General features: G+C 33.9%; 1 protein-coding gene across 1 annotated transcript in view; it reads left to right on the forward strand.

Annotated features, from left to right (window-relative positions):
• The first annotated feature begins 245 nt into the window (after positions 1–245).
• The window catches only part of LOC127964610 (anion exchange protein 3-like), a 63,066-nt gene continuing 51,052 nt past the window's right edge, over positions 246–12,259 (forward strand). Inside the window, exon 1 of the mRNA XM_052564871.1 lies at positions 246–510. Coding sequence (XP_052420831.1) covers positions 457–510 — 54 coding nt within the window. The 5' untranslated portion in view covers positions 246–456. The remainder of the gene's footprint in view (positions 511–12,259) is intronic.

Below are 12,259 nucleotides of genomic sequence, written 5' to 3' on the forward strand. Positions count from 1 at the left end.
CATATCAAATTGCAGCTCATGTAGAACATTTTGGTTGAAGGGATTCAATTAAAAAAAGACATTTTGAACTGATTAATGGAAATGATCTGAACCTGCCAACAAAGTGTAGTTTTCTCATTATCAAGATACTTGTTTTGTCGCTTAATAACTTAATGCGATCAATATTATGTCTCTCGATGAGAGCAGTGGTTATTGATGAGCCCCTGGGTTGTTACACAAGACCTAGACACAGGTTTTTATGTCTTCCTTATGTATCCTGAAAACCGACCATGTTCCCATGTTCCTTTGTTCCTTTGATTGTTTTGGGGTCTCAGTGATATGATACTTTATGGCCTAACATGGTCTCGCTCTTACAGGTTATGTCACCCCACAGACCGACTGGAAATCCAGCCGTGAAAGAGAAGGGCTGATTCCGGACCCCTCCGTGTTTCCGCAGCTGCGCCCCTCCCTGTCCCCATGGCGACAGGAGGTCATGCCCCCGAGACAGATGTGTTGATCAACCTGCATCAGGTGAGAGATATTGAGATCATGTCTGCTGTTTTCAGGCTCTGTGTCTTTTAGTCATACTGCTTCATGCCTGTTACACAAACCTCACATCTACAGCCGTGTTGGTTTTGTGGAGCTGTGTAGCAGAAGCACAGCTGCAGGAGGAGTTTCAGCACTGAGTCTATTTTTGCATTGCATGCTCAGCAAAAAAAAAAAAAAAAAAAAAAAAAAAAAAAGGGTGAAAATGCACTGTAAATTACTATTTATCAACAACATTTCACAATATTTGCTTTAACAAAACAATATAGAATAAATGTGTGAACTACTCACCGACTTTAAAAAGAAAAAAGAAGTTGCTAGACTTCATGTTACAGTGTTATATGTTACATCTTCACACACAGCGACAGTTCTACTCTTACAATTCAGTAAACATGAATTAATCCAGATGATTCAAGCAACATATAACTATAGTTTGGGTTATGTTTAGATTAATTACCATTTGGATGTAAATGTGACCCTCTTTAAACTGTATTTCATGATGCTGAAGTCTGTAATGGTTCTTAATTGCTAATTTCCTGATCACTTTTTTTTATATAGTGATTATTAAAGGAAATAATGTGAAGAAAAAAAAATTAAATTTACATTATTTTCTCAAAATTCTTTTTTCTCTAGCAGTTTTGAGTGTGTCTCAAAATTCTGATATTTTTTCTCAGCATTGCGAGTTTATGCAAGAGGGTCTTGGCTGCAGATTTCCATTTGCATTGTCAGATACTTGCGCTTCCGCTAGTGACAGAACTTGCAGTCTTTTTTTTTTTTTTTTGTTCTATGCATTGGTCACTTTTTGATTGAATCTCTCAACATTTTACAACAGTAGCCAGGAGGTGGAGACAAGAAAAAAGAAACTAAATTACAAAGACACTTGCAATCCCTACTTGCACTCTCCGCTACCTGCGATGTCACTTGCAATCGACACAAAAACCGTGCATGTTGCCAAGAAAAGACCCTGTCGTGCTTAAACAATTAAAAATAATTTAGTACTATAAACTACAGGGTCCTGCAAGTCATCTGTAGAAGAAAAAGATAAGATCCGCAAATCTGTGGCCACAGAACAGCAGAATATGAACGCAATGCACACAGATTGTGGAGTGGAATCTGGGTCGGGGCAGACTATAGATTCTTACAGTCAGTGTCACATGATCCTCAGAAATCATTCTAATATGCTGATTTGCTACTCTGGAAACTAGGGGTGCTCCGATCACGATCGGCCGATCGTTAATGTTCATCTCGTCAGTAAACCCGGTTCTCTAATCAGTGGTTAATTCCATCAGGTGTGATTTCACATAGAGCACCTGTTACTACACAGAGCCATTGTTAACTGAGAAGATGCTCCAAAAAACGCTGAAAATGAAGTGGATTTGCGTATCTTCTCTATTAACAACGGCTCTGTGTAGTAACAGCTGCTCTATGTGAAATCACGCACCTGATGGAATTAACCGCTGATTAGAGAACCGGCTTTACTGACGAGATGCGCATTAACGATCGGCCGATCGTGATCGGAGCACCCCTACTGGAAACAATTATTATTATCAATGTTAAAGACAGTTGTGTTGGTTAATATTTTGGTGGAAAATGTATGGTAGAAACACTTAGAAAGGTAGAAAGGTTGCTGAGTGATGGCAGGCTTGGGGTCTGGTGGTGCAATGCCAAGCAGGGAGGCGCAGGTGTTGGGTTACATGTGATGGCTGGGCACAGGGGCCGTACACAGGACAATAGCATCAGTCTGACCTCCGTTTCGTTTGACACTTGGGATGCACTGATCTCAGCCAGAACTTATTTTCCTTTTGTGTGACACCTGTTGCTTACAATTCTGCAACCCAAATAAAATCTAAAGGCCAACTGTAACTGAGGAAATCTGCTATGTTGACAGAAGGGTCAAAGAAATTCATATTTGTATCATAGTAAGGGCTCAATAATAAGGAGAATTTTTGCTGTTATTCAGTTTCTCCTTACCCTATCCTCATGTTATTTTACCAATATTGTGACAATATTGTGATATGGTTTTTAATTAAATATTTTATTTTTAAGTTATAAATATTTATATTTAATTTATTTGCACAGAAAAATCTGTTTTTACTTCCTTGTTTTCAGTAGGTTTCCCGACTGGTATTAATCAAAATAGAACCTTGTGGTTTACATAGCCACATTACATTACATTTATTTATTTTTTATTTTTTTCTCTTCCCTTTAATCCAACTGATGACATTCATATCCACATATAAACAGATGAGCAAATGAGAGCTTTAAGACCACCTGCAGTACAACTAGAGCCATTACTGATAGTTTACATGTTTTCAGATGTAAGCATAAACAATCAAGGCCGGTATTTTAAAAGATCTTCCTAGTTTTGAGGTGTGCTAATTGGTTGATTTTCAGCGTCGTCCTGTGGTGCCGGTGGATCCTCTCTTATTGATGTCAGGCTTTTAAAGGGCAGCTTGGCTTTCAAAGGGTGGAGGCACATGACAATGTTTGACACAAAGCTCTCCTATATAGAAGAACAACCTATAATTATTATTGATTAAATATGAATTAAACTAGTATTTTAAATAAATGAAATTAATTAATGTTATTTTAGTTTTTCATGACCACTTTCCACTAATTCCACTTTCCACATCCTTAAAATAAGATGGGTCATTATTTGATTCTGTTCTTTAAGGTATTTATGTAAATTGCTTTTTCACACATTAAATGGTTATTTATTATTTTCATAGAAATCTTATTTCTGCCATGGAATAAAATATATATATAACACAATTGGGAATTTTCATCTCACAATTCTGACTTTTTCATAACTTACTATTTATAAGTTTATATCTCACAGTTCAGGCATTTTTTTTTTCTCTTACAATTCTGAGCTTACATCAGAATTCTTGGTTTCATCTCATAATTCAGATTCTTGTCCCTAAGAAATACATTTGTGATTGAACAGGACCTTCTTCGTGATCGCTATTATTTGCGCGAACCATTTACTTAATTCATAAATGTTAAATGCCAACGCGTTCTGTGTCATAAAATAATTGCTTATCAAAACCAAGGTTGACGTCACTGTATTCTGTTTGCGCCTATATCTTTATTTGTGCTTCTTTGAGGTACATGATTGTTAGTTAATAAGCGGGGATGTTCTGTTTATCTACAGTAGGATGGGCTTCAATGATGTAGGCTATTTGTAATGTGCCTGTTTTCCTTATTATTAATCTTTATTGTTAAACATGTTGATAAGAAATGTGATTTATTTGTGAAGTGTATACACTGTAAAAAATTTCTTGTTGTTTTTACAAAAACTTTTTGGCAGCTGTGGTTGCCAGAATAATTTTGTAAAAATACAGAAAACTGTAAACACATTTACGTCAAAAACTGTTAATTTTACAATATAAAGCTGTAATTTACAAACAAGAAAATGTGAATATAAACCAGTAAATTCAACAACACACAAAATTAAATCTGTTTTGTACCTTGAAAATACTGACAACCACCATAATAATAAAGATGGTACTGTATAAGAGAAAGCCACATGAAGTATCAAAGCTCATCACAAGTAGCTTCACCACAAGCAGAAGTATATATTAACATATAGAAGGTGCACATTTATGGAAACACAAAACACCATCATGGTAACACACGTGATACTTAAATAATGCAAAAAACTTTCATTAAGCAACAGAAGATGTAACATAAAGCTCAAATGTACATAACTGATAACAAGAACTATTTAAAAACATGATTATTTAAACAAAATACTTTCAAACGTGGAGTGTCACGCAGGGAATTCTGGGAATATCAGTTTACAGTTTTAGACTGTAAATTATACATTGATTTGTTCTTTTTTTACTTCTAAAAGCTGTATAATTAACAGAATTTTACTGTAAATTTACATTAAATGCTTTGTTAGATCTTTTACAGTTTTTCCCTGTATATAGTACGGGAACTTACTGTTAACCTATTATCAGTTTTTTTCCGTAGCGTTTTTACAAAATTTTACAGTTAAAATTACACATATTTTTTACAGTGTAGGCTAATTTAATTCCCTCACAGCAAACTTTGTGCATTTTTACTTTCTCAAAAAAACTCATTCTTTATGATTTATTAGCGTTTTGAAAAATGGGGACATGGGTTATGTCCTCATAAGTCACCCTCTCCTTGTAATCCCGGTGTCATACCCATGTCATTATACAGAGTTGTGTCCTGATATGCCACAAAAACAAGAACACACAAACACTACACATTAATGCTCTTTTCAAACAGAAGCTTGTAACGCACATGATATCTGTCACAGTATATAATGACTACTAAAATGACGAATTATATATAATTTTATTTGATAAAGGGAAAATTAAAAGTGAGTTTAATCCAAGCAGCTCTAAAAGATCTTCGAATAGTTCTGCATACTTCTGAAGGCGCTCTGCCTGTGTTTGCGGTGTTGCTTTGATCATTTAAACATGTTAATTACAAAAACAAAAAGTTTAGTGTACTGTCTCTGGAAATATCAACAGTGATTGATCAGCCTTTATTAATGTAATGTAGATGTTATTACTAGGCGAAGCAAAATTTGCTGAAATATACAGTAAGTTCATACTATAGGAACAGTAGATCAAACAATCATTGTAAAAAACAAAACACTTTCACTATGTCGAGATAACAAGAAAATTAAGCCATTATAATGAGAAAACCACTTTTGTTATGTTGAGATAAGCTCAGATTTTTTCCCCTCAAAATTCTGTTTGCATCTCACAATTCAGATTTTTTCCCCTCAGAATTCCGTTTGCATCTCACATTTCAAACCCCCCCCCTCAAAATTCTGTTTGCATCTCACAATTCAGATCCCCCCCCCCTCAAAATTCTGTTTGTATCTCACAATTCAGACCCCCCCCCCCCCCTCAGAATTCCGTTTGTATCTAATTTTTCTCTCTCTCAAAATTCTGAATTTACATCTCACAATTCAGAATTCTGATTTTGATCTTGCAATGCTGTTTTTTTCCCCTCGAGTAATTCTCAGTTTACATCTAACAATTCAGATATTTTCCCCCAGAATTCTCCGTTTAAATCTCACATTTATTGTTTTATTTTTAGAATTCTGAGTTTAAATCTTACAGTTCAGATTTCAGCAATTTTCTGATTTTGCATCATACAAAGTCAGTTCTGAGGACAAAAGTATGAATTTAAGTTTTTAAGTTTTAGTTACCTTTTTTTTTACCTACATTGTGTAAACAAACTTATACTATACAGGCCAAGTTTCATAATTATCAATAAATGTTGCTGTATTTGAACGTATTCATCTTTATTTATTTTTATGGTTTTAGTTACGTTATGTATTGTTCGGGAAAATTTGATTCCTTATGATTTTTTTTTTTAATGCATCATAGTAAGTGGTATAAAGTAATTATTAGTACCCACACATGAAGCATTTAGGGCCTGTTTTCATGAACTCAGCTGACATATTGTGAGTAAGTGTGGCTGGATCGTTTCAGGCAGCAATCTGCTCACCATGGCATCAGATAGCAGATTAATTGCCTGGTGTTGACCTGCATGTGGATGGCCATTTGGGATGCTGTGTCTGTGCTGAAGAGATCCTCATATCATGTTTCAGCAGAGAGAATGTTTAGTGATAAAATAGTGTGCAGGAGTCGTAGTATTACAACCAAGACAAAATCAACATGTTAATGCTGTACATTTGTGACTTTATTGTTTTCTAAAGAAATAATTAGCATTCCGTATGTTGATGCAGACTCCCCACAAACAGTGCCTCCTCTTTCAATTGGCAAAAATCAACATGGAATGAAGAAATCAATAGCAGTAAGTGAGAGGATTTGGCCAGATGGAGTAAACAGAAAGTGTTCAATGATTGATGCACTGATGTTTCAGTCCAGCCCAGAACTGCGCACTGATTTCCCACACAGAAATATTTGACCAAATGGTATTTATACTTCCCATAAAATTCAGTGGCAGCAGGACATACAGCTCATGTTTCTGAACATGTTTTTTTCTGGAAATGATGTTCCACGGCAATTACATTTTCAGACTAAATTTTTTTCTGTATGACTTCAGTGTGAACAGTCAAAAGTAATGTGTTTTTCATTCAGTTTTCATTATACATCATTTCATATTTCATTATACATCATTTATATTATAAGGACATATTTATCCCCCAGTATTTTGGAATTAGTTTTCTTCTTTTTTTTCAATCTATTTTTTTCTTTGAGTTAATAAAACCTAGCACCAAAGCTTAAAAAACACAGACACAAATAAAGATAATAAATAAGCAATAAGTAAATAAATGTTTTATTTATTTATAAAGATAAAATGTATTTATATTAATATTAAATATATGAAATAGTATTCATCCAACATATATTCATCATATTCAATCATAAAAATATTGGCTTGGTTACCCAACATATGCACTACTAGTCTAAAGTTGCATAATTGTGATTTTTCTATTTCTACATTTTTGTTTTTTAATAAATCTCTTTAAGTTCACCAGACGGCATGCATTTGATCAATAATATAGCAAAACAGTAATAAAATGGCATATAAGTACAGTTTTACAAAATAAAATAAAGATATTTTGTTATATTAATATAAGAATCGTTTAATTTATATTATTTTGCATATATATATATATATATATATATATATATATATATATATATATATATATATATATATATATGTCTGTCAGACATACACACACACACACACACACACACACACATTTTTTGTAAGATTTTAATTAAATTTCATATTTTATATATCATATATTCTCAATCAATCACTTTTTTGTAGAATTTTGTATTCATAATTAAAATGTTAAAATTAATCTTATTTCCAGTGCTTATTACTTTTTTTTAATTTTTTTTACAATATTTCAATCTGAATATGGAAGTGAAATTTGTTGCGTTTCATGTTGACTTCGAAGTACTAAATGCTACATATGCATTACACAGAGGTAGATTTATACAACAATTCTCTTATCTCACATTCAACACAGACTTTATGCTTCCCAAATGCAAAAGAAATGCAGGACATGTAATGTGGTATAAAGCTGTTTAAAACCAGTCAGGCTGAATTTACACCTCTGCATTGCGGTCCAGAAGGGTGACTCAGAAACGCTCCTTCACCTTATACAGACGGATGTGTGAAGCTCTGCTGTGAATGGAGGACTGAGAGCCAGTGAGTCCCTATACCAAACTGTTGAACTCACTTGAAAAAGGACAGGACATTTTATAAATAGAGTATGATTGTTGCACAGTGTTTCCGCACGCATGTGAACTGGCCACAACATACACACAATGCTTGTTTTCTATCATATTTCAGCTACACGTTGTCAAAAAGTGAGTTGGGTTAATTTAGTCATTTTTTTGATTGTGTGTAATTTAATCAGATTAAATCTGACTCATCTAATCTGTGTGTAATCTGACTCAAAAGAGTCATTTGTTCATGGATCAGAATACACTCACTTAGTTATGTCGTTTTATTTGCTTAATTGTTCTAATCTAATCACATTCAATCCAGAAGGCAAATTCACAACAAAATATAATTTACTTTTAGTAGCAGTGCTGTGAACATTGTTGTATCATAATGAGTATTACAGCAGTGGGAGATGCTACAGTTAAAACTGCAAAGTAAATGTCTCTAACCAATAGGAAATCAAAGTCTTTTTCATATCAGATCAATCCTGAGGTTATTAGTTTATGCCTTCTGAACATAAATGAACATTTCCCCAAGCCTTAGCATGTTTATGAGAGAAATAAGAGATGAGATCTTAGTATAGGATGGACTGTCCCTGGAATAGATGTCAGGTCCTAATCGGTCCCCTGAGGTCTCCGCTAGACGCTGTGTTATCAGTGTTTACACTGCACGGGGTCGAGGATCTCTCTGTTCTCAGTGGTCTGAGCTCATGTTGTCATGGCGATGATGATCTCATACTGCTGTGTGCAGCTGGGGTAACTGCCCTCCTCAATCCTGATGCCACCTGTTCAGGTTGGGAGGGCCAACATTGATCTTCTACTTAAAAAAGTTACAGCATGTGTTTTACTGTACAGAAACAGACCATGTTATTATGATTCAAGTTAGATGACTTGTAAACAGACTTGCATGCTCGAATAGACTGATGCATACTGGGAAAGTACTGGGTTTGATTCTTATACATATCTTGATAACTAAAATATCTATTCTTGATAATCATCTCCTGGTCAGTTGAAGATGAGAATCCCTGAGAATATTTCAATGCTTTTAGCGAAACAACTTAACAATTCTGGTTCCTTAATAATTCTTGTAGTAATAATTTATATTATGGATATAGTTAAAAAAATAATAATAATGTTTTTTTTTTTTTAATTGTAACATTTATATATAAATGTATAGTACATATTTATGAATTTGAGTCTCATGAACCTTACATGCAAAATTATATGAGTTTGAGACTAATTTGCAGTGTTGTTTTTATATTATGTACTACTATAATATGTATTCATATTTTTAATTAGCTTTTATTTTTAAATTGTCTTTTTTTAATTTATTTAAGTGTTAGTCATTTGTCATGATTTTTATATTTTTTTACATATTTATATTTAGCTTTAAATTATTTTATTGTTTTTTTTCACTTTTCTTTTAGCACTATCTTGTTTTTAGTTGTCTAGTTATGCTATCAATTTTAAATGTTTCATTAAATGTATTAAATCCAACTTCATTATTTACTTAAAAATGTATTTTAGTGCATCAACATAAGCTTATCAGTCAGTTTTAGACAAAATTTTAAGTTTACAATTTTTATTTAAATTTATGTAAATTTTCATAATTTGTAGTTTTATAATTTTAGTAAATTTTTTTATTTTTATTATTGTTAACAATATTATTATGACTGCTAATTTGTGAGTCTTTCTGGCTGTTTTATTAAAACATACTTCACTGGTTGTGTTAAATGTTGCTGCATGCAACCAGTAAGGAAGGAAAATAAAAGTGTCACTAATGAAAGGTTCATATTTTGGTTTTGGGAGTCCCCAACAACAGGATGACATGCATTCAAGGTAAACAAAAACAAAACACTTTCATTGTTTTATAATATGCATTTATTTTTACTTTATTTGCTCAATGACGAACAAACAATTTGTTCAACGATTAATTTTTTACAAATCCCTCCTTTGCATGATGCTAGTCTGCAGTGATTGGTCCGATTGGTCTCATTTTCATTTCATCATTCATCTGTCATTAATTAAAAGAGAGTTTGTGAGCACAGTGCTGCTTTGTGTACAGCGTTACCAGGGAAACAGCTATTCTTACCACTCCAAAAGCGGCACCTAGTGGCAAAGAATATGTAACAATTTTTGTAAGTCGGGAAGAAGGAGGTGGAAACCGGCGGACATTAATAAATCTTTAGTAATAAAATAAGCATAAACAAAACTAAAACACAGAATAAAACCCAGGTCTGGTCCTCTCTTGTCTTGCATTGCTGTCACTCCTCCTTTTGTCCTTCCGGAGCTCCTCCGTGGGACTCGAGACTGGTGAGTGGTGCTGGTGTGGCTCATTATTACTCTCACTCCACCAGCCTCGCTCTGTTCCCACGGCTCCAGGCCCCGCCCCTCTCATCACAGAATGAATTTGCATTTTCATTCAGACCAAGGTGAAAAGACAAATAAGTGAGTGGCAATAAGCTAATGTTTCATGTTGACGTCAACATGAAACGGCTTGGGATTCATTATTCGATAAATAATGAAATAAATATAAATTAATTTAAAGTTAAATTAAGTCCAGCTCCATTGCTTCAGGAACGCACATTTGACCTGCTTTTGACATACGTGTGAAATCCTGGAGAAAAGGAAGCAGACCTTTTCTGCCTGAAATCTCTCTTTTCAAAACCGTGTGATGAAATATTTTTCAATAGTGACGGTGAGTCATGGCTGGTACTGTGTGAAAGGGCAGATGCTGTGAATCTAGCCGTAGTGTGCTAGTGAAATGCCAGCAGTGAGCAGGGTGATCTGGTGTTTTTAAGGAGAAGAAGGTGTCTCTGCTTGCAGGTCTTTAATGATGCTAATGAAGTTGTTTATAAGGCAATGACTCACGATTACAGGCAAAAGCAAAACATCTCTTTTACATCATTCTCATCTCCCATCACTTCTTGGCAGCATCTTTGAGCTGCAATGTTGTCAAGAGCCACATGTGTAGAGCAGCTTGTCTGTTCTCTCTGCCGAGGTCATTGAGCTGTAAGGCAAGTCTAGTTTATTGATATAGCATGCTTCTTACACAATAAATGAATGAATGATGTATTTATATAGCACTTTATTGTGTGTTGTTGTACACCCAAAGTGCTTTACAATCAAGGGGGGGTATAGATAAAATCATTTCTCCAGACATGGTTTTATGTTTACGCAGCATGGCACAATGCAACGCAACATGTAAAAAGACAGTATTATAATATTATAATTAAGTAATTATAATCAGTAATTATGTCCCCACTGGATGCAACAAATAACTTGTTTGTAATGTGTTTTAACGTTTTTTTCTTGTTGCATCAGTGTTCTGAACGGAACATGGCATCACAGTATGGTAAGGCGCGAAACATTTTCGTCACACACTTGAGGTATTCGGCCAATCACGATGCACTGGAAAAAAAACATGTTTCAGAAAGGCGGGGCATATAGGAGAACCAATAATGTACAGTATGTGGAAATAATGTTTTTTTTTTTTTTTTTTTTTTTTTTTTACTTTAAACCGCATAAACACATTGCATTACAGAAAATAATGTTTTTTTTTAAGCAACATCATATGACCCCTTTAACATATGTGTTGTGATATTTGTATTCAGTGATTTATACTACAGCCAATAAATTTCTTTTTACAAATAATTTATAATAATAATAATACAAAATTTTACATCTAAAATAATATTTTTTTTCTATTTAAATTTGCAGCCTTGGTCTAAGTGTCAGACAGGGATTGACTCTCTGTCCTTGGCTTCGTGGAAAGGTCAGTACTTAATAGTGACTGTGAGAATGAATGAGTATTCTGTACTTACACAAAGGGCTCTGGTGGGCCTCCACAGTCACTTGATATGCAGGCCAGTCTTAGCAGACATACCTGCACTTTCAGTGGAATGTCAGTAGTACGGGTACTTTGATTTCTAGTGGATTTTAACATAATAATTAAACAATTTAATAAAATAAGTTTTCTGCAGTATCAGAAGTACTAGATGCGATACCTTAGGGCTGTCAGACTGAAAAACAACTGCTTTCCAACACCCTCATGAATATTTGCATGCTTTCTCTGTGAAAAGTGATTGGGCCTTTAGTAAAAACAGAAATCTATGTGCTGTGATCTTTATTACTTAATCTTTACTTGATTAATTACTTGAATAGCTATGTTATTTGAGGCTGTGTGCCACTGTTTCACACAGTATTCTGTTTAGCTTCTGCTGAAAAACATTCACAAATCTTGACAAAGTCATGGATTTGACCAAAACTACTACATGTTATACAAATTATCTGATGCTGATAATTACGGACATTATTGCTAACACTTTGTAATACTGTCAAAGACGACACTTTTTGAAACATGATTTGTAATTCAACATATTTTGTGGCCTTGTTGCCACTGTTGTTGTGACTTCAACCAGCAGATGTCCTCAGCGTATGGAGTTTTGAAAAAAAAAAAAAAATTATAAAAACAAGTCTCTGCTTTTCAATCTTATTTTTAAAAAGTAATGAACCTTCTTAATTTTCTGTTT

This window comes from Carassius gibelio, chromosome B9 (genome assembly GCF_023724105.1).
Source record: "Carassius gibelio isolate Cgi1373 ecotype wild population from Czech Republic chromosome B9, carGib1.2-hapl.c, whole genome shotgun sequence".
NCBI lineage: Eukaryota > Metazoa > Chordata > Actinopteri > Cypriniformes > Cyprinidae > Carassius > Carassius gibelio.